The sequence below is a fragment of the Bombina bombina genome, chromosome 2 (assembly GCF_027579735.1).
Source record: "Bombina bombina isolate aBomBom1 chromosome 2, aBomBom1.pri, whole genome shotgun sequence".
Taxonomy (NCBI): domain Eukaryota; kingdom Metazoa; phylum Chordata; class Amphibia; order Anura; family Bombinatoridae; genus Bombina; species Bombina bombina.
In genome coordinates, this window is record NC_069500.1 from 801,204,801 (window position 1) to 801,228,292 (window position 23,492).

Sequence of the window (23,492 nt, forward strand, 5' to 3'; positions counted from 1 at the left end):
CCTATTCTAAGTTAAAAAAAAGTTCAAAGCTCTTTTACCTTACCAGCCCTTAAAAGGGCCTTTTGTGGGGGCATGCCCCAAAGAAAACTGCTCTTTTGCCTGAAAAAAAAAAACACAATACCACCCCCCAACATTACAACCCACCACCCACATACCCCTAATCTAACCCAAACCCCCTTAAATAAACCTAACACTACCCCCCTGAAGATCTCCCTACCTTGTATTCACCCAGCCAGGCCGAACTCCTCATCCGATCCGGGCGATGTTTTCCAGCAAGCGGCAGTGAAGTCTTCTTCCATCCGGGCGATGTCTTCAAGCAAGCGGCAGAGAGTCTTCTTCCATCGGCGATGTCTTCAAGCAAATCGGCATCTTCAATCTTCTTCCTTCGCTCCTCCGCCGCGGAGCATCCATCCGGCACGACGACTTCCTGACGAATGAGGTTCCTTTAAATGACGTCATCCAAGATGGCGTCCGTCGAATTCCGATTGGCTGATAGGATTCTATCAGCCAATTGGAATTAAGGTAGAAAAATCTGATTGGCTGATTAGGGGTTAATAACTTTATTAGGTAGTGGCGGGCTCCGGAAGTGGAGGTTTAGGGGTTAATACATATTTTATTGTTAGGATAGTGAGGGGGGATAGCGGATAGAGGGTTAGACGTGTCGGGCTATGTTAGGGAGGCGTGTTAGACGTGTCGGGCTATGTTAGGGAGGCGTGTTAGACAGTGCGGGTGATTTAGGCTTTAGTCAGGTTTTGTAGGCGCCGGCAGTTTCTAACGTGCCGTAAGTCACTGGCGACGCCAGAAATTTGTACTTGCGCAGATTTCTGGACATCGCTGGTTTGTGAGACTTACGGCACTTTAGCATCTGACGGCGCCGTATATGGGATAGCTCGAGTTGCGAGCTGAAACTGCTGGCGACGCGGGTTCCCTCGCTTGCGCCGCAAACTACGATCTATATCGGATCGCGCCCTTAGTGTTTGTTTGTTTTTTTGTAATTTAGCTAATTGTATTTAATTTATTTAATTGTATTTAATTTAGGTAATTTATTTAATTGTAGTGTAGTGTTAGATGTTTGTGTAACTTAGGTTAGGTTTTATTTTACAGGTAAATTTGTATTTATTTTAGCTAGGTAGTTATTAAATAGTTAATAACTATTTAGTAACTATTCTACCTAGTTAAAATAAATACAAACTTGCCTGTAAAATAAAAATAAACCCTAAGCTAGATACAATGTAACTATTAGTTATATTGTAGCTAGCTTAGGGTTTATTTTACAGGTAAGTATTTAGTTTTAAATAGGGATTATTTAGGTAATGATAGTAATTTTATTTAGATTTATTTTAATTATATTTAAGTCAGGGGTGTTAGGGTTAGGGTTAGACTAAGGTTTAGGGGTTAATAAATTTAGAATAGTGGTGGCGATGTTGGGGGCGGCAGATTAGGGGTTAATAAATGTAGATAGGTGGCGGCGATGTTAGGGACAGCAGATTAGGGGTTAATAATATTTAACTAGTGTTTGCGAGGCGGGAGTGCGGCAGTTTAGGGGTTAATATGTTTATTATGGTGGCGGCGATGTCCGAAGCGGCAGATTAGGGATTAATCATTTTATTTTAGTGTTTGCAATGCGGGAGGGCCTCGGTTTAGGGGTTAATAGGTAGTTTATGGGTGTTAGTGTACTTTTTAGCAGTTTAGTTATGAGTTTTATGCTACGGCTTTGTAGTGTAAAACTCATAACTACTGACTTTAGAATGCGGTACGAATCTTGACGGGATAGGGTGTACCGCTCACTTTTTGGCCTCCCAGGACAAGCTCGTAATACCGGCGCTATGGAAGTCCCATAGAAAAAAGACTATACGCAATTTGTGTAAGTTGATTTGCGGTAAGGCCAAAAAAGTGTGCGGTGCCCCTAAATCTGCAAGACTCTTAATACCAGCGGTAGTAAAAAAAAGCAGCATTATGAGGCTTAACGCTGCTTTTTTTACTCATAACGCAAGACTCGTAATCTAGCCGATAGTTATTTGCAAGCAACAGTGCAATAATAAAATGATCTAACACACTAGAGCATTTATTTTTACACTATTATGTCCCTTTGAAGTTTACACACTTAAGAGCTACAGTTCATATAAGCACATGATGCACATACTTCAAATGCATTATCTGGATCTGTTGGAGGAATAATAACTACAATTCCCATAATTCTATAGGAGATTCTGGTGGGGGTTGCCATAACATGACATTAGCCAATAGATGGAAACATTGTCTTCTGATTCCTACTTCCGGTTTAGGCTGGGAACTATAGGAGAGCAAGCTGCAGAAGACTGATAGAGTCCTAAATAGGTAATTTCATATATGCCTTGTGTGTGTTTGTACTGCTGTGTCACCTAAATACTGTGTGTGATGTTAATTTATAGCCAGGTAGATAAATGTTGCACTTTTACAGAAAAAATAACAATTTCTTCTCATACTGAGAGTGTCAATCTAATAAAAAACTTAATGGCTATTTTAGATCTAATAAATACAATTACATAAGAGTGTAACAGTGTTAGAAAATAGCTAGATGGCTATAACAAATTCAGCCATCAATAGACATGGAACTAATAATATGTAACAAGGACTGTTTCAGGATTTAAGAGATTTAGGGGAAAATATTTTGAAAAATGAATTTCTAAAAAAGTGTAATTTTATATTTTTGTTATGCTGTATGATTTCTCTTACAAACTTTTCTTTTCTCCAGGTTTTCCAGATATGGATTAAAGAAACATGGAACAAATGCATAAACAATGAAGTGTCATTTCCAGAGACGTTAATGTAAAAAACTAACCATGCGTTTTTGTTTTTTTTAAACTAAGTAACCCTTTCTCAGCACTGTGCTGAACTCATTTGCACTCATTACATTTAAACAACAATTTAACTGAGTTATCTGTGAGTTACTAACACAAACAATATTTTTTTCCATTTTTAATTATTTTATAAATACCGAAATATGAGATAAGCCATCAGGCAGAAAGTAAAAAACAAAATAGATAAAAAAAAAATGTATGCTTAATTTTCTATAGGTTGCATGATCATTACGTCCTAACCGAATAGTCCCTTATTTAGCATCACTTTAGCCTCCTAACATATAGGAATCTATATCTATGGTTTTCAATTAAAAACCAGTAATTAAATTCAAAGATGAAAAAAGATATTTCCCCCACAATTCAGATAAGTAGGAGTAAAATATGTCACCACATAATATTAGATGCATTTTAAAAATACACAAAGTTCTCCAACAGTGGGTTTAATTCTCCAATTTTGACATTGTGTGTATGTAAAAATAATTTACAGGGATATGAAACCCAAATTTGTTTCTTTCATGAATGTAGCCACCAATCAGCAAGCGTTACCCAGGTTCTGAACCAAAAATGGTCCGACTTCTAAACTTACATTCCTGCCTTTTTAGATACCAAAAGAACGAAGAAAATTTGAACATAGGAGTAAATTAGAAAGTTGCTTGAAATTGCATGCTCTATCTGAATCATGAAAGAAACAATATTTGGTTTTCAACAATAAATACTTGCACCAAAATTCATCCAATTTTGAATTAAAGGGATTTAAAACCCAAACATTTTCTTTTACTATTTAGACACAGCATACCATTTTAAACATCTTTCCAATTTACTTCTATTATCTAATTTGCTTTGTACTCTTTGTATCCTTTGTTGAAAAGTATACCTAGGTAAGCCCAGGAACAGCAATAGACTAGTAGCTGCTGATTGGTGGCTGCACATATATACCTCATGTTATTGTCTCATCTAATGTTTTCAGCTAGTTCACTGTAGTTCAACGACAGATACCAAGAAAATAAAGCACATTTGATAATAGAATTAAATTGGAATATTGTCTAAAATTCTTTGCTCTATCTGAATTATGAAAGAAAAATGTAACCCCTTTGCTACCAGGAATTTCAGAGAAAAACAGTCATGTCACTAAAATCACATATACACTGATTCTTTTTATACACTGTTTGAGCGCCAAATTTTCACTTCCTCTAATACAATGACCCGATCTATTATAAATACATCTCATTCTTTTAATAGGAAGTCTTGATTTTTTTCACAATACTAGTAGTATAATATCTGTCTATATGTTAAAAATTACTTTAGATCAGATGAATTAAAGGGAATGAAATTAAACCCCAAATTTTCTAGCATAATTAAGACAGATCACACAAATGTAAACAACATTCTAATGTACTTCTTTTATCTAATTTTCATCATTCTCCTGGTATTCTTTGCTGAAAAGCATATCTAGATAGGCTCAAAAGCTTGGATCTAGCTACTGATTGGTGGCTGAACATATATGCCTCTTATGATTGTCTTAAAAATGTGTCCAGCTAGTTCCCAGTAGTGCATTGCTGCTTCTCCAAGAAAAGATTCCAAGAGAATGAAGCAAAATTGATAATAGAAGTAAATTGAAAAGTTGTTTATATATGTATGCTCTATCTCAATCGTGAAATAAACTGTTTGGCTTTAATGTCCCTTTAAGGCACTGTATTGTATGCCAAAAAAGGGGGAAGAAAACCCCCAAAATAAATTCACAAGAATAGTGTCCAATGAAAATCCCAATTGAGATCTTTCGGCTGCAACGTACCTAATTTATAAACCAAAATATCTAAGTCTCCCAATTAAGAGTTTTCTGTAGTGTAGTGGTCTCCCTTACTCTCCCCACCTTCCCCTCCAAGTGATCGTGTGTAGGGCATCCCTCTCATAATCCCCTTTGCCGCAGTGTAGGGACCCATTCCTCCCTCTCTCTTAATGATTTATATTCTGTAGCGTAGGGAACCCTTCCCCCTCCCTCCTCCAGTGATGGGCTGCCCCACCCACCTTCCTCCTTCCCTCACACACCACACAAAGCATCACTGCAGCAGATACAGACAGTGACACTGTCATGGATTGCCATGGTGATTACCTACTTTAGAGGGACATATGACTTATTTAAATGATGGAATTGCATTCTTTCAAATTATATGTCCTCATTCCCCTGTAAGCTAAACTCTGTAATAGCACCTGTCTCCCATAAGTCAAAACTCTGCATTGGCTATAGCTTCAGAGGATTACCTTTTTACCCCTTTTCAAAAAGAACTCAAATCTTTGAAAAACATTCAAAACTCCATCTTTCAAAAGCTGTGGAGGGGTCGAAATAAGGGCTTTGTTAGGGCCTCCCCACTTGGACACTTCCTCAATGTTTTTGCTTCAGCAGTTATTTAACCACTTGATTACCTCCTTAAAGGGATATAAAACCCACATGTTTTATTTCATCATTCAGATAGAGCATGCAATTTTAACAACTTTCTAATTTACTTCTATTATCAATTTGCCTTTGTTCTCTTAGTATCTTTTATTGAAATGCAAGGATGTATGCTTAGGAGCCAACCCATTTCTGGAGCAATATATGGCAATAGTTTTGAAAGAATGTTATCCATTTCCAAGATAACTAGCAGCGCTATTTCCTGCCATGTACTGCTCCAGACACCTACCTAAGTATGTATTCAACACAAAATATAATGGAAACAAAGCAAATTTGATAATAGAAATAAATTGGAAACTTTTTAAAAATAGTATGCTCTGTCTGAATCACAAAAGAAAAAACTTTGGGTATCAAATCCCTTTAAATGCTCACACTGTCTTCTGTATGTGGTATGCTGCCTCCCTATGACAGCTGTAGTTGAAGAAATAAAAGGAGTGAGGGGAATGCTAAATCTGGTTGCTATGTCGATACTTCGTAGGGAGGTGGAAATGGTAAGCAACTTTGCCACTGCATGCCACTTCTCTACTGTAGGACAGGGCTAAGGGGCAATTACCAGGTGCCATTTTTATTTATTTAGTTTCGTCTCTCAGGTTCTCAATATTTGTTGAGCCTGGGTTTAGGTCGCTACTAGGCGAATAAATGCTATTTCTTTTTCCCCCTTTTTTAACAGATGTTCACATGGGATTATTTGTACTAATCTGGGAAATTTATGTTAAAATAAGATGTTTCTTGCAAACCTCCACCATGTCTCGGCATATAATGGCAACCACTTACTTTATAGCTTTTCCCTTCCTATCTGTGTCTTGACCTACTTTTTTTAATTAAAGGGACAGTTGACTCCAGAATTATTATTGCTTAAAAAGATAGATAATCCCTTTATTACCATTCCCCAGTTTTACATAATCAATATGGTTATATTAATATGCCTCTGTGATTACTTTGTATCTAAGCCTCTGCAGACTGTCGACTTATTTCAGTTCTTTTGACAGACTTGCATTTTACCTAATCAGTGCAGACTCATAAATAACTCCACGGGACTGCGCACTATGTTTTATCTATATGGCCCACATGAACTAGTGCTGTCTAATTGTGAAAAACTGTCAAAATGCACTGAGGTAAGAAGCGGCCTTCAAGGGCTTAGAAATTAGCATATGAGCCCACCTATGTTTAGCTTTCAACAAAGAATACCAAGAGTACAAAACAAATTTGATGATAAAAGTAAATTGGAAAGTAGTTTAAAATTGCATGTCCTATATGAATCATGAAAGTTTATTTTTGATAAGACTGTCACTTAAATTTAACATAGATACCTGACATTTATGGCTGATGCATGACAGTCTTTGTTTGCCTGGTTTGTCAACATTGTGTTCAAAGCAGCTTGAATTAAGCTTTGTTTGTAATATTTAAAACACATGACTCAATAGATTGCTCTTAAAAGCACCTTGAGATTGTAAAATAAAATGTTAAATTGTGCACAATACAACAACTTTTCAATAAACTTTATTAATTTTGCCCCTTCTTGTATTTTAGGCACATGGCTTCATAAGCCTAACCTGTTACATATCTGTCCCTAATTTGCTTCAGCAAAGATAATAAGAACTTCAAAATGAACATGGCTAGCTGTATCTTCTCCAGTAAAAAGTCTAGATTGGCTACTAAAAATCTAGATAGGCTACTCTAAATAGGGCAAGTAGTGGGTGTAGTTTAACTATAAAAAACAACAATTGCAGCAATTGTTCATCAATTAAAATATAAAATAAAAAAACACACCTAATAGTATACTTTATTGCAAGACTGCAGAAAAGTTCTGTTATTACAAGGTGTTTACTGTCCCTTTAATCCTAGATGTTACTCTAAAAGTAAACTGTTAGATTTACCCAGAATAGGCTAGCAATGCTAGTGAAGTGCTTTATGAGAGATAAATAAGTGCTGTAAGGACAAGATAAGGATTGCTGAATAAGGATCTAATTTATTTTTTGGGCAAATTTCTCCTGTGTAATAAAACATTATGTATACAGTGAATATAAATATCCTACACAACTTTTAGCACCAACGTCTCATTTTAAATCTAAATCTTAAATCATTCTTATCTTACAAAATGTTGAATCAATTGAAAGTGATGCAGAATATCTGTAAAAAGCTGACTATAAAATATCACCTGAGCATCTCTATGTATTAAAAAAAGGAAGATATTTTACCTCAAAATAGTCTCAATCCATTGTAAAGGAACTTTAAACAACCAATCAGAATGCTAGTTCTGGGACTTGCAAAGGGGGAGTGCATCTGGCATGTGCAGGCACAGTCACGTTATTTCCCTCCTCGGTTTAAGAAGGTTTACTAGTAAATCTCACGAGATTTCAGTGAAATCTCATAAGATCACAATAAAAGAAAGTGTGTCATCAGCACTGATGAAGGCAATTTGTTTTGTTTCTTTTCAACATGCAGCTGACAGTAGCTGATAACTGTTCATAGAGCAATTACTATTGTTATTTGAAGAAATGTTGAGGTAAAATTGCTTCCTTTTTTATACAGAGATGTTCAGGTGATATTTTCCTGTGAGCTTTTCACAGTTATATTGCACCATTTTCAAGTGAAATTATCCTAGTTAGTTTAACACCAATATAAGCAATCAGTGTACAATTAGCTGACATATGCACTACAATTTATACATTTAAAGGGACATTACAGTCAAAATTGAAATGTGCATAGATTAATCACATCTTTGAATAGAAAGATATTTGCAATATACATGCATTAGCAAAAATGTTTCTAGTAAAAGTTATCACTGTTTTAATGTTAACATTGTTCTCTGCATGTGCATGTGAAGCATAGCTAGATATTGTCACTGCACCCACATTTTAAATAATGCAGCTGCTCAGATTATCACTGGGGCTTGTATCATGTCAGCAATTAACAAATTGAGTCATTACCAGATGGTACAAGCGCCTTAGGCTCTCTGAGAAAGTGCTGTGTTTAAAATGCTGGTGCACGGTGCATACTTAAATACACTTTTGATACAGCTATACGTTTTATTAGAAGCATTTTTGCTAATGCATGTATATTACAAAATTGCTTCTGTTTAATACCAAAATGCACCCATGTGGTTTTCAATTTTGGCTGGAATATCCCTTTAAGCAAATTATTTCCATCAGCTGTCATGTATAAAATGAACAACTGCAGTGTGGTGCCTTGTTTTTTTGTTGTTGTTTTTTTTTCTAATGCAAAAAATTGGAACAAAATCTAAACATTAAATGAATGTTTATAAGGACAACTAACTAATTGAGGTGATTTACTGTAATTTTGATAATGTTTTTTTGATTATTTTCCCTTAGATATATAGATGACACATATTTAGATATATTATTTTCATATATATGACAGGTGGGCTAATTACACACACAGCTCACAACATAATCTCTGAGGGGTTGGAGGTGGGGGCACAAACATATCCCAGGCTGCTATAAACTGAGCACTGTAGTTAAGACAACCATGTGTTAAGTGACACCCTGCGGGGGTGCAGTATAATTAGTGTCATTCTTTTTCTCTTGTGCAGGTCTAGAGCAGCCAGCTAACCTGCTTGGCAGTGCCCACTCCCAGAGAGACTGCAGATGGCGGGCAGTATGGCTGTAGGACAGGGCGTCAGGATTAATTTATAAGGCACACAGGCATCAGAGATACTCTAGCTATGATTTCTGGTTTATTTATTTTTAATTTAACGAAACTTAATATGATATAATACATAATTAATATAAATAATATTACACTTGATATTCCTTAGAGAATAATTTATCTGGACAGAGCCATACTTTTACTGATAGTCTTTTAGGCCAAAATAAACTTTCATGATTCAGATAGAGCATGTAATTTTAAACAATTTTCCAATTTACTTTTATCACCAATTTTGCTTTGTTCTCTTGGTATTCTTAGTTGAAAGCTTAACCTAGGAGGTTCATATGCTAGTTTCTTAGACCTTGAAGCCCACCTCTTTCAGATTGCATTTTAACAGTTTTTCACCACTAGAGGGTGTTAGTTCACGTATTTCATATAGATAACACTGTGCTCGTGCACGAGAAGTTATCTGGGAGCAGGCACTGATTGGCTAGACTGCAAGTCTGTCAAAAGAACTGAAAAAAGGGGCAGTTTGCAGAGGCTTAGATACAAGATAATCACAGAGGTTAAAAGTATATTATTATAAATGTGTTAGTTATGAAAAACTGGGAAATGGGTAATAAAGGGATTATCTATCTTTTAAAACAATAAAAATTCTGGTGTAGACTGTCCCTTTAAACTTTCATGACTCAGATAGAGCATGCAATTTTAAACAACTTTACAATTTACACTTCAATTAACAAAATGTGCACAGTCTTTTTATATTTACACTTTTTGAGTCACCAGCTCCTACTGAGCATGTGCAAGAATTCACAGACTATACGAATATGCATTTGTGATTGGCTGATGTCTGTTACATGGTACAGAAGGAGTGGAAACAGACATAACTTTGCAATTTATTAGAAACATATCTACTGTATTTACTGGTCCTTTAACATCTCTTTAGATACATGAAAAAATCAGGCAAAATTGTTTGCAGGGAGAATGAATCAAGTTGTCATTTTTTTCTGCTTCTTGACATCATTTTGTAATGTAAAGCTGATATCAGTTACTGATCTAATGCTGCTTATGAAACTACAGTCTATATTTTGTTACCAGTGTCTCATTCATTCCTTATCCCTTTAATTGATTTCTCTTTTTTTGCAGATGCCAATAAATTCTGAAATAGATACCGGGTATACCTCTCAATAAGAGTAAGAGAGATTATGCAATGAAAAGAAAATTAATTTTAGGGATCCAATTACAGAAAAAGTCATCCTGCACTTGGTAAGTGAGAAAAAAATGGTTTGTTATCTAATTAAGCTTAAAGGGACACTGAACCCAATTTTTTTCTTTCGTGATTCTGATAGAGCATGCAATTTTAAGCAACTTTCTCATTTACGCCTATTATCAATTTGTCTTCGTTCTCTTGTTATCTTTATTTGAAAAATAAGGCATCTAAGCTTTTTTTTGGTTCAGACCTGTGGACTGCACTTTTTAATTGGTGGATAAATTTATCCACCAATCAGCAAGAACAACCCAGGTTGTTCACCAAAAATGGGCCGGCATTTAAAATTACATTCTTGCATTTCAAATAAAGATACAAAGAAAATGAAGAAAATTTGATAATATGAGTAAATTAGAAAGTTGCTTAAAATTGTATGCTCTATCTAAATCACAAAAGAAAAAAATTGGCTTCAGTGTCCCTTTAACATTTACACTTTTGCTGCATTTTTTCTTTAGTAGAATAAGGTCTTAAAGCGTATCAGCCAATGAGAATTAATAAGCCAATAGACGTTAGCAAGTATTAGCTGTTAGCCAATAAGCATTAGTAGAAAGAACAAAGGGCCAGATTACGAGTGGGGCTTTAACAGTTATGTGTGAGCGAAAAGGGGTTTATTGCGGGTGTTTGCGAGCGCCGGGTTTCTCGCTCTTATTACAAGTTGAAAGTAAATGCGATCGCTTGAGTGCAAATGAGATTTACGCTAGAATGATTACCACGTCCCCAGAGCTCTGGTTAACTGTTTCACAAAATGAAAAAGTGTCGCAAAACACATAAAAAATACATTACAAAGTACAGTTACACTCATAATAACACTGTCTAATAACAATTATTAAAAAACAAATATTGCACAAAAAAGTTATAAGCAGGGCCGCAATGGGAATGAAAAGCAGCCCTGGTCATTTTTTAGACCAGCCCTAAATTTTCCCGCGCCCATAGAATGCACATGCCAGATTTTCACAGTGGATAATTGGGATACTCCTCCCAATATTTTTTTTTTTTTTTGTATAATGTATGTAAACTCAATTATGCATCTTAGCATAGGGATATTAAGGTGAAATGTCAATACTTTATTAGAACATATGTTATAAAAAAAAAAAGAAATTAAAAAAAAAGTGCAGCGTTATTTCTTCAACAAAGGATATCTAAAGAATGAAGCAAATTAAATAATAGAAGTAAATTGAGATCTTGTTTAAAATAGTTTTCTCTTTCTGAATCATGAAAGAAAATGTTTGGCTTTATTGTACTTTTAAATACAGACAAATACTCATTTGTAAATATCAAAATAATACCCTGCCAGGCTAAAACAACTGCTAACATAAAGGTCATTAAGGAGTTAAAAAGAAACTTGAAGAGCCAGAAGCACATTTTGCTTTAGGAATCAGACAGTTTCCAGTGTACCCCTGCATGTGTAAATGCTGAACACCCTAATAAGTACTGCTGAGCATGCAACATTTCTATCGACATATGAAATGATACCTCCAGGACATTGTAAGATATAATATAGTGGCCCTTATGAAATTTGGAGTAGACTGGGTAACGGAAGCTAATAATGTGACCTATTTTGATATGGAATCTATGCTGTTAAAACCTTTTGATCTTAAGGCAATCCTACACCATCCATTTAGGAGACTTCCCAGCAATGTTAGTACGCTCTTAACTTTTGCCAATGTGGTTCATGCATGGCAGAAATTCTGCGGATTAGTAGGTCAAGATTTCCATATATCTAAATACTTGCCGCTTATTGGTACCCCCGATTTTATATCGGGGATTAATGATAACTCGGCCTTTAAAATCTGGGCACAGAGAGGGTTGTGCTATTTTTCTCAGTTAGTCCAGGGTGAAGGGTAAGTGATACAAACATTTGAAACATTGGCTGAACAATTTCGGTTACCTACAAATACATTCTTTGCTTACTTACAAGCCCGAAGTTACCTTTTGAAAGCTCTGCAAACACATAGAATTGTGTGGGACCCAGGAATTGATTCAGGAGTGAAATTATATGTGGTGGGGAAAAGATCTATATCATACTGGTATAAACTCCTATTAAATATATCAGGGAAAGAACATATTAACAAAAGGAGAATGTTTCATTAAATATATTAATCCGGTGCAAGACGAAGATATTGAAAGGAGTATCAAATTAGCAGATGCTGCCACTAGAGTAATAAGTTGGAAAGAATCGCAGGTTAAGCTTCTAAATAATTTTTATTTAACCCCAAAGAGGATGAGCAAATGGGAAATGAACGGGGATAAGGGGAAATGCTTTAAATGTCAGAAGGTAGGAGCAGATCTGCAACATTGCATATGGGATTGCCCTAAAATCCGACAGTTTTGGAGCAGAATACAATTCTGGGTGAATAGGTTTTTACAAGAGGAGTGTGTTCTTCAATTAAGATATATTTTTCTTTTAAAAGAATATGGGCGACATAAAGACGAGGGACAATTAATCAACATGGTCATCTTGGCAGCCCGGCATATGATATTTCTCAAATGGGGAGCCCATGAGACCCCGACGGTAAGCGAGTTCACTAATATGATTAAGGTACAAATGATTTCAGAGAGGCAATACCTAGCCGGGGGATCGGAAAAGGTCATGAGGCTCTTCTTTGATAAGTGGAAAAGGGTAATTTTATCCTGGCCCCAGCAGGATCAGATTCAATTTGTTTCTTCCTTGAAGAAGAACATTAATTTTATGATGCTGGTTGCTAGTGAGGTTCTCCCGGTATATTGGCTTTAAGGCACTCTGTAGGGGCTGGTGATTGCTATATCATCTAGGCAGGTGGTAGATCCATTTCGGTGGTCACGATATTTTAACTTCGGCTCGTTGCGCATGTTGAGTTAACACAAGTGCCAAAACTTTTTACTTTCAACTAGTAATTTTTTTTCCTTTTCTTCCATTCTTTTTTATATATTTTTTATTTATAGTTTTTAATATCAGCGAAACAAAAGTACAGGTAAATATTTGTGCAAACATAGTTGAGCAAAAACTAGCAATAGAAAAAAGAAGAATAACAAATCATAGTCATAAGCATAAAGTAAGGCGGTACTATTACAGTTATTATCACTGTGATAGTAAAGTCCGACTTAGCTATACAAACTAAAAGCGCAAACTACTGCTCCACTTGTAATCTAGCCCATAGTTACAAGAATGCCCTGTGTGTCTGTTAAAAACTGTATATAATATGTATGGGTGCACTTAACAAGAAAGAAGATAGTTATGGTGAAACCAAAACAGAGAAAGAAAGACGAAATTACCTCTATTATTTTATATATGGAAAATGGAAAAAAAACTCCATCCTTAAACGGAAAGTATACACCAATTTTCTTAGAACATCATGTAATAGACACTACTATAAAGAATAATATGCACAGATACTGATATAAAAATCCAGTATAAAACCATTTAAAAACATACTTAGAAGCTTCCAGTTTAGCTCTGTTTAAAATGTTACTGGAACACCCACTGCAAGTTGAAAATAGCAGACACTTCCCCCTCCCCACTTCTCTGCATATTAAAAGACCCTTTACACAATCAGAAGCAGGCTGGAGACGGTATATGTAAGTATTCTCCTAAAACTTTGGGGCTTGGTTAGGAGTCTGAAAATCAGAGAAATGTTATGTAAAAATAAGCAAAACTATCTATTTAAAAAAAAAAAAATACCTTTATGGGCTATATAAATGGATCATCTACAAAACATTTATGCAAAGAAAAATCTACTGTATAATATCCCTTTAATTGGTTAAATGTAAACAGATTTCACCTTACAATTTTAGGCAAAAAAAAAATCATCATGTTTAAATACTCCTCTTTCATGAATGATTGAAAAATAAATACAGTGTCCTTTTAAAATGATTATTTATTTCTAATGACACAGTGAGTCCACGGATCATCATCAATTACTGTTGGGAAAATCACTCCTGGCCAGCAGAAGGAGGCAAAGAGCACCTCAGCAAAGCTTTTAAAATCACTCCCCTACCCACAATCCCCCAGTCATTCTCTTTGCATGTAGTGCAAGGAGGAGGTGAAGTTTAGGTGTCTGAAGAGGTTTACTTCAATCAAGATTTTATTATTTTTTTAGCAGAGTAAGCTTACTCTGTTCTTTTTTGGGGTCTAGCCTAGTCCACATCAGTCTATACAGTAGGGCAGTGGTGGCTTTTGAGTACTTGAGAACTTGTGAGGTACAATCCTCACTGCGTTTTTTTCTCAAGAATCTGCTGCCCTAACTAAAAAACCTGAGTAGGTTTACTCAATTTTTCTCTCTTCACAGGTCCATGTGAGGTGCTGCACCCTCTCTAACCAGGTGAACTGTCCAGCTGCCGGACAGCACTTTTAGGTAAGTGCCATTTGAATTTTCTTTTGCAAGGAGATTGCTGGCGCTTGTTACAGCTAAAAGCTGTCTTATTTAATATGGGACTTTATTAAACCTTCATGTTTGGGGTTTCTTTTAGGCAGTTTGGGCATTGAGACTGTGAGGTGAGTTATGGTGGCTCAGTGTGTTATAGTAGTTTTTATATTTTAACTTTTGGTCATGGAGATTACTGTTGTAAGCCGTTTTTTCGGCAGTTAGGGCTCTGTAACGGCTCTGTATTTGAAAATGAGCTTCAGGACAGGTAGGCACCTCAATAAAGCTACTGAGGTGTATAGGTAGCCTGAGGTCTATTTGGTTTGTTGCGCTAACACACATTTCGGTTTAAAGACACAGTACACATTTATTTTTTATTTTCAAATAAATATTTTTTATACTTTATCCTTATTTATTACATAAGATGGATCAAGAGGCTTTTCAAACCATTATCCCAGGCGAAGTTACTGCTTGTCAGCTATGTTTTGATGCTCAGGTGGAACCCCCAGTTTCTTTTTTGTTCCTCATGAATTGAGAGAACTTTAAGTTATAAAGATAAAATATTTAACCATGGGCCACCATTATCCCAGGCAAATGCTGTTCAGGTGTCTCCTGTTGCAGATATGCTGCAGCTTTCTCCTCAAGCGTCCCAACTTTTTCAGTCTCCACATACAGTGCCCTGTGTTTCCTCTTGCAATCCTGTAGGATTTTCTCTACAAGACATTGCTTCCCAGGTATCCCTTGCGGTATCTGAGGGCTTGTCAGCTTTCCCCATGTTGCAGGGAAGGCGTAAAAGGAAATTTAAGGAAACAGTTTCTGAGCAACTTCTGGCTATCCAGAGTGTCCCTTCCCATAAGCCTGAGGAAGATGACATGTCGGTAGCATCTGAGGGGGAAATCTCAGACTCAGACAGTGTAATTCCTTCTTCTGATGCTGAAGTGGTATCCTTCAGATTTAAGCTAGAACACCATCACTTATTACTTAAGGAGGTTTTGACTATTTTGGACGACTCCGACACAACTATAATAGGCAATCCTAAAAATTATAGTAAATTGAACAAAAACTTTGATGTTCCCTCCGCGGTGGAGTATTTTCCGGTTCCTGACCGTGCTGCAGAGATTATTGCTCGAGAATGGGAAATACCTGGTATTCCCTTTTATCCATCTCCTATTTTTAAGAAGATGTTTCCTATAGCGGATTCTATTAAGGAGTCGTGGCAGACTGTTCCTAAGGTAGAAGGAGTGATCTCCACTTTGGCCAAGAGGACTTCTATTCCCATAGAGGATAGTTGTTCTTTTATAGATCCAATGGATACAAAATTGGAGGCTTTACTATAAAAGATGTATGTCCACCAGGGTCTACAATGGCAACCTGCGGTGTGTATCTCCACTGTTACCAGGGCTGTGGCTTACTGGTTTGATTTGTTTTCTGAATCTCTTCAGACGGATACCCCTCTTGATGAGATCCAGGACAGGATTGAGGCTCTCAAGTTAGCCAATTCCTACATTACAGATGCTTCCTTACAGGTTATTAAACTGGGAGCCAAAATTTCTGGTTTTGCGGTCCTAGCCCGCAGGGCCTTGTGGTTGAAGTCCTGGTCTGCGGATGTTTCATCTAAATCTAAGCTCATGGCTATTCCTTACAAGGGTAAGACCTTGTTTGGACCTGGTTTGGTCAAAATTATCTCAGATATTACTGGAGGGAAGGGTCCTTTTGTTCCTCAAGATAAAAAGAATAAGCAGAAGGAACGTCAAAGTAATTTTCATTCCTTTCGTAACTTTAAAGCAAGATCAAGCCAAATCTTCCTGGAAGCCCAACCAGTCCTGGAATAAGGGAAAGCAATCTAAAAAGCCTTCAGCTGATTCCAAATTAGCATGAAGGGTTGGCCCCCGATCCGGGAGCGGATCTTGTAGGGGGCAGACTCTCTCTTTTTTCCCCAGGCTTGGATAAGAGATGTACCGGATCCCTGGGCGGTGGACATTGTCTCCCAGGGATACAAAATAGACTTCAAATCTTTTCCTCCCAGAGGCAGGTTTCTCCTCTCCAGATTATCTGTAGACCAGATAAAAAGAGAGGCGTTCTTAAATTGTGTCAAAGACCTTGCTGCCCTGGGGGTAATAGTTCCAGTTTTTACTAAAATCTCTTTGTAGTTCTCAAAAAGGAGGAAACTTTTCGACCAACCCTAGATCTAAAATGTTTAAACAAGTTTCTCAGAGTGCCATCCTTCAAGATGGAGAATATATGCTCCATTCTATGCTCCTTGGTACAAGCGGGTCAGTTCATGTCAACCATAGACCTAAAGGATGCATACCTTCATGTTCTCATTCACAGGGACCATCACAAGTTTCTGAGATTCGCCTTTTTAGAAAATCATTTCAAGTTTGTGGCCAATCCATTTGGCCTTGCCACAGCTCCCAGAATTTTTTCAAAGGTTCTGGGGGCTCTTTTAGCTGTGCTTCGATCTCGGGGCATTGCAGTGGCACCTTATCTGGACGACATTCTGGTTCAGGCGCCATCTTTTCAACAAGCAGAATCTCATATGGAGATCTTGTTGTCTTTTCTTCGATCCCACGGATGGAATGAATCAGGAAAAAAGTTCTCTGGTTCCAGCTACAAGGGTCGTATTTTTTGGGACCATAATAGACCATAAATTTTCGACTCTTGTCTTGCCCTTTAGTCCTCTCCATGGCCGTCAGTGGCTCAATGTATAGAGGTAATCGGTCTGATGGTGGCTTCCATGGACATCATTCCGTTTGCTCGGTTCCATCTCAGACCTCTGCAGTTATGCATGCTCAGACAATGGAACAGGGACTATACGGACCTACCTCCATGTGTAGATCTAGATCAGGCGTCAATAGACTCTCTTCCATGGTGGCTTTCTCAGAATCATCTCTCCCAGGGTACTTGCTTCCGCAGACCCTCCTGGGTGATTGTTACCATGGATGCCAGCCTTCTAGGTTGGGGAGCAGTATGGGACTCGTTGAAGGCTCAGGGCTTATGGACCCAGGAGGAGTCAGTCCTGCCCATAAACATCTTGGAGCTGAGAGCAATCTTCTGGCCTGGCCTCAGTTAGCCTTAGCCTGGTTTATCAGATTCCAGTCAGACAACATAACCTTGGTGGCCTACATCAACCACCAGGGGGGAACTCGGAGTTCCTTGGCCATGACAGAGGTGGGCCGAATTATTCAGTGGGCGGAGACACACAACTGCTGTCTTTCTGAGATCCACATCCCAGGAGTGGACAATTGGGAAGCAGATTTTCTGAGCAGACAGACTTTTCATCCCGGGGAGTGGGAACTTCTTTCGGATGTGTTTTCCAGCTTGACCCTCAAGTGGGGGCACCCGGAGTTGGATCTCATGGCTTCTCATCAGAATGCCAAACTTCTGAGATACAGCTCGAGGTCAAGAGAGGTGCAGGCATTTCTGATTGATGCTCTGGCTGTTCCTTGGAACTTTAGTCTAGCATACCTGTTTCCTCCGTTTGCTCTCCTTCCAAGAGTCATTGCTCGAATCAAGCAGGAGCGGGCGTCTGTAATTCTTATAGCCCCGGCATGGCCTCACAGGATTTGGTATGCAGACCTAGTGGAAATGTCATCCTTCCCACCTTGGAGACTGCCTCTGAGGAAGGATTTTCTACTTCAGGATCCCTTCCTTCTTCCAAATCTTGTTTTTCTGAAGCTGACTGCTTGGAGATTGAACGCTTAATTTTATCTAAGCTTGGATTTTCAGAGTCGGTCATTGAGACCTTGATTCAGGCTCGTAAGCCTGTGACTCGCAGGATTTACCATAAGATCTGGCGTAAATACTTGTATTGGTGTGAATCCAAAGGATACTCTTGGAGTAGAGTAAGGATTCCTAGGATTTTTTCCTTACTCCAGGTAGGTCTGGAGAAGGGTTTGTCGGCAAGTACTCTAAAGGGTCATATTTTGGCATTGTCTATTTTGTAACATAAGTGCTTGGCGGATGTGCCAGACATGCAATCGTTTTGTCAGACCTTGGTAAGAATTTGGCCTGTGTTTAAACCTGTTACTCCTCCATGGAGTCTTAACTTTGTTCTTAAAGTTTTACAACAGGCTCCGTTTGAGCCTATGCATTCTTTAGATATTAAGATGTTATCTTGGAAAGTTTTGTTTCTTGTTGCTATTTCCTCTGCTTGGAGAGTTTCTGAACTCTCTGCTTTACAGTGTGATTCCCTGTATCTTATATTTCACCCTGATAAGGTGGTTCTGTGTACTAAGTTTGGTTTCCTGCCCAAGGTTGTTTCCGTCAAGAATATTAATCAGGAAATCATTGTACCTTCTTTGTGTCCTAATCCTTCTTCTCACAAAGAAAGCTTGTTGCATAATCTGGATGTTGTGTGAGCGCTAAAATTTTATTTGTAGGCAACTAAGAACTTTTGTCAGTCTTCTGCATTGTTTGTTTGCTTTCCTGGGAAACGCAAGTGTCAGAAAGCTACGGCTACTTCACTTTCCCTTTGGCTGAAGAGCGTTATTCGCTTGGCATATGAGACTGCTAGACAGCAACCTCCTGAGAAAGCCACATCTCATTCCACAAGGGCTGTTTCTTCTTCCTGGGCCTTATAAAAATTAAGCTTCTGTGGAACAGATTTGCAAGACTGCAACTTGGTCATCTTTGCACACTTTTTCCAAATTCTATAAATTTGATACTTTTGCCTCGGCTGAGGCTTCTTTTGGGAGAAAGGTTCTTCAAGCAGTGGTGCCTTCTTTTTAGGTTCCTGTCTTGTCCCTCCCTTATCATCTGTGTCCTCTGGCTTGGGTATTGGTTCCCAACAGTAATTGACAATGATCTGTGGACTCAACGTGTCATTAGAAAGAAAGCAAAATGTATGCTTACCTGATAAATGTATTTAATTCTTGACAAGGTGAGTCCACGGCCCGCCCTGAATTCAGACAGTTTCTTTTTATATACACCTCAGGCACCTCTGCACATTGTGTTACTTCCTTTCTCTCTTTTCCCTTTGGTCGAATGACTGGGGGATTGTGGGTAGGGGAGTGATATTTAACAGCTTTGCTGTGGTGCTCTTTGCCTCCTCCTGCTGGCCAGCAGTAATATTCCCAACAGTAATTGATGATGATCTTTGGACTTACCGTGTCAAGTAAGAAAGAAATTTATCAGATAAGCATACATTTCGTTTTTATAAGGTTTGATCTCACACTTGTGCTACTGGACATTCTTCTCTAATACAGTGGTGTTTGTACTTTTGTGAGTCTTTCTTTGTTGGTGATGAAGAATAACAAATGTTTCTAACAAATATCTCTGTTCAACAGACTGGACAATGGAAGATGCTGCTATACCCCACTGTGAGTTTGAGAAGGAGACTTGCAAACCATCCCCAGGGCCAGATCAAAATATCCCAGAGACATTCAATGGTTCTGTAAAGCAGAATCTTGTTGATAAATGTAATTCACAAGAGCACATTCAAGAACAGTCTAAGTCAAATGATAAGTGTATCATTTACTCTTGTTTAGGAACCATAGAAGACAAGCAGTTTAATTGTTCCACATGTGGCAAGAAGTTTGCTCGCGGTTCCAACCTTGCGATGCATGAGATTATTCACACAGGTGTGAAGCCATATGTGTGTTGCATATGTGAAAAAAGCTTTAGCCACAGTTCTCATCTTGTTCGACATAAAAGGGTTCACACTGGAGCAAAACCATACGTATGCACAGAGTGTGGGAAAAGTTTCAATCAGAGTTCCAATCTTGTAACACACCAGAGGACTCATACTGGCGAGAAGCCATTCTCATGCACTTCATGTGGCAAGAGCTTTACCGATTACTCTGCTCTTGTACGGCACGTGAGAGTTCACACTGGTGAAAAACCATATTCTTGTTCTTCATGTGGGAAAGGCTTTTCGGATCGCTCCAATTTAATTGTCCATCAGAGAACGCACACTGGAGAAAGGCCATATGTTTGTATAGAATGTGGTAAAGGTTTTATTGACAGCTCATCCCTAGCTAAACACCGGAGAACACACAATGCAAAGAAACTTTACATATGTTCTGAATGCGGCCAAAGTTTTCTTGACTATCCATCACTTGTTAAACATGAAACAGCTGAAAATTGTCAATCGTTTAAAAGGACATTCTAATATGAACATAAAATGCAGTGAATGTCCCTTTAATTCCCTGTCATAGTCATGTTTTTATTAGTAATATCTTATAAAATATCTTCATTATGGATTACAACATTGAAATGATGTGCCAGTGGAAACATTTACTCTTGCTTTCTCACTCAGTATAAGTCCCTACAATAAATTGCTTTGTGTTTTGACTGTTTTCTTTACGCATCAAGGATTATGAGGGGGAGAATGAGATGACATTTAAAGGGACATTAAAGAGCCAGTAAACTTCATACTTCCACTTATCATATAAGTTATTAATATAAGTTGTTATACTCAAATATGTACTTTCATTGTGAACAAAGTTATATAACCTTTCCAGAATAACAGGAGAAATCTGTAGTGCTCCATAGCGCCCCTCCAAAATTCTGTTCACTAAAGTTTCCAATTGCTGCTCACCTCATAATGAGTATTTGCATATTTATTAGGCTGCAGGTTCACTTCCCATCACATGCACACTTGTTGATTCTCTGCAATTGCAATATAGGAATCTCCCTGCAGCTCTCTAAGCACTGCTACTCTCTGCTGCAGAAATCTCCTCCTCCTTAAGCTGGTAGTGTCAGATGGCAACCGCTCTGTGTTTTTGCCAAGCTTCCTTCTCCTTCCTGGCAATGTCAGCTGCTAAGCCCTTATCACAATGGTGTTGTGCACTTCCCTATGTATAATGAGCCACACAGAGGGAGTGTAAAGTCCCTTATTTTACTGAAGGGAATTAATAACATAAATAATGGATTGACATCTACACATTTGACTTAGCAAATCTTATTTTTTTAGGGGGGATTGCATGGCCTTTTAATTAATTGCCAATAAATTTAATTAATAAACAAAAAGCATCTTTGCAAGGTGCATTAAAGGGACATTGTACACTAGATTTTTCTTGCATAAATGTTTTGTAGTTATATAGCCATTCGGTATTGCTTTTGTAACAATGTACAGTTTTACTTATTTTTTTAGAACATTGTGCTGATTTTCAGACTAACCTAATCAACAGTGCTAAACTGGGAGCTCCGTAACTTTTTAAAAGTATATTCTTCTTTATAGTAGTGCCTATTACATGCAGTTATATAAAAATTGGTGTATACTGTCCCTTTAATTATTTAAATGTGCTTGCTTTTGTCATAAAATAGTGCTTGCTTCACATTAGCTAGGCTGGAATTCAAATTCTGTAATTCTGTTGCAAAAATGTTGCAAATTGCATGACCCGGTTATACAGTGATTGAGCAGAACACAAACTCATTTACAATTGTTCATGATTTCCAAACATCTGCATCATATGACAATGACAGTTTTAAATACTTTCAAAATGTATTTCATATGCAGATCTTATGCAATACTTAAAAAATAAATGTAATATTTCTTTAAATTGAATATATGGACTACACAAATGATGGTGCACTTATGTTCTCATGCAATAGCACTTGATATTTAATTGTCATCCTTTTACAAAGCTTTATCTTTTTTTTCCAATAAAGTTAGGCTAGCAATATTTAAAATATTAAAGAGACTCTGAACCCAATTTTTTTCTTTCATGATTCAGATAGAGCATGAAATGTAAGCAACTTTCTAATTTACTCTTATTATTACTCCTATAAGCAGCCAGCCCATTTTAGGTTCAGTACCATGGATAGCGCTTGCTTATTGGAGACTTACATCTACCCACCAATAAGCAAGCACAACCCAGGTTCTCAACTAAAAAGGGCCCGGCTCCTATGCATCACATTCCTGCTTTTTAAATAAAGATAGCAAGAGAACAAAGAAAAATTGATAATAGGAGTAAATTAGAAAGTTGCTTAACATTTCATGCTCTATCTGAATCATGAAAGAAATAATTTGGGTTCAGTGTTCATTTAAGCTCAACATGGTCAATGATTCTTTAAAGGGATAATAAGGTCAATTTTTCATTTATGCATCAGTTATTGTTTACTGCATACAAAGTATTTAAAACTGTATTAAAAATGTAATTGTTATGCAGGTCTGGGACACACCCTTTGAAAAGCCTTGAATGTTGTTTATCTTTCTTCCTTTGCTATGGACAATCAGGGACAGATATAAACAACAGTCTGCACATATCATCTAATCACTATGCAGCATGTAGGACTGTCCATGTTCTCCATCCCACAGAATGCACTCTAGTTTCGGGGAAAGGGGGGGGGTGGATCGCTAAGCGTAAAATCGATCGGAAGATTGTGGTGTTCTTTACGCTCAACTCCATATTACAAGTGGCACGCTATTTAAATTACTGCAATTTCATTTGCCCAGAATTGCAGCAATTTACACTCTCCATATTTTCTATGGTCGGTGTAGAGCAGCAATGTCTGCTCAAATCTTCTTATCTTCACCCCAGCGGTGGTCGAGCGATAAGTATTTACTGGACCATTAAACACAGTGGAATTGCATAATCAACAAATACATAATAAAAAAGCAATGCAAAAGCACTTTAAATTTCAAAAGAGTAGCAGATTTTTGTCTAACAAATTTAAAATGTACTTCCCTCTGCATCATGTGACAGCAATCAGCCAATAACAAAATGCATATATGTATACTCTGTGAATTCATGCATATACTCAGTAGGAGCTGATGCCCCAGAAAGTGAGGATATAAAAAGATTGTGCATCACTTTTCAAGTGATTTGAAAAGTTGTTTAAAATTGTGTGCCCTATCTGGCTTTAGTGTTCTTTCAAAAACGGTGATTTGAGAAATGTTTTTGTAACTTTTTTAAGCCAAAAAAAAAAAAATGATTGTGTAAATATATATTTATTTGGCATAAAAAAGAGCTTTCGGTGCGTGACTATTTATTAATTAAGAAATTATTGCAAATTTACCAAAAAAGTAAAAAAAAAAAAAA

The 23,492-nt window shown here is 37.3% G+C and overlaps 1 protein-coding gene across 2 annotated transcripts; it reads left to right on the forward strand.

The window, feature by feature from the left end:
- The first annotated feature begins 2,286 nt into the window (after positions 1 to 2,286).
- On the forward strand, positions 2,287 to 22,015 carry LOC128649628 (oocyte zinc finger protein XlCOF19). Of its 2 annotated transcripts, XM_053702997.1 has the most exons (5): positions 2,287 to 2,337; positions 2,735 to 2,808; positions 10,045 to 10,164; positions 12,577 to 12,677; positions 19,794 to 22,015. In XM_053702997.1, exon 5 carries the CDS (start codon positions 19,802 to 19,804, stop codon positions 20,615 to 20,617), a length of 816 nt encoding a protein of 271 aa, XP_053558972.1. In that variant the 5' UTR covers positions 2,287 to 2,337; positions 2,735 to 2,808; positions 10,045 to 10,164; positions 12,577 to 12,677; positions 19,794 to 19,801; the 3' UTR covers positions 20,618 to 22,015. The 2 variants fall into 2 exon arrangements, with proteins under 2 accessions (XP_053558972.1, XP_053558971.1); XM_053702996.1 differs by lacking the exon at positions 12,577 to 12,677.
- The last annotated feature ends 1,477 nt before the right edge of the window (positions 22,016 to 23,492 follow it).

Excerpts from the sequence above, each read along its gene's own strand:
- LOC128649628 (XM_053702997.1), top strand. The coding sequence starts at position 19,802 with ATGGAAGATGCTGCTATACCCCACTGTGAGTTTGAGAAGGAGACTTGC.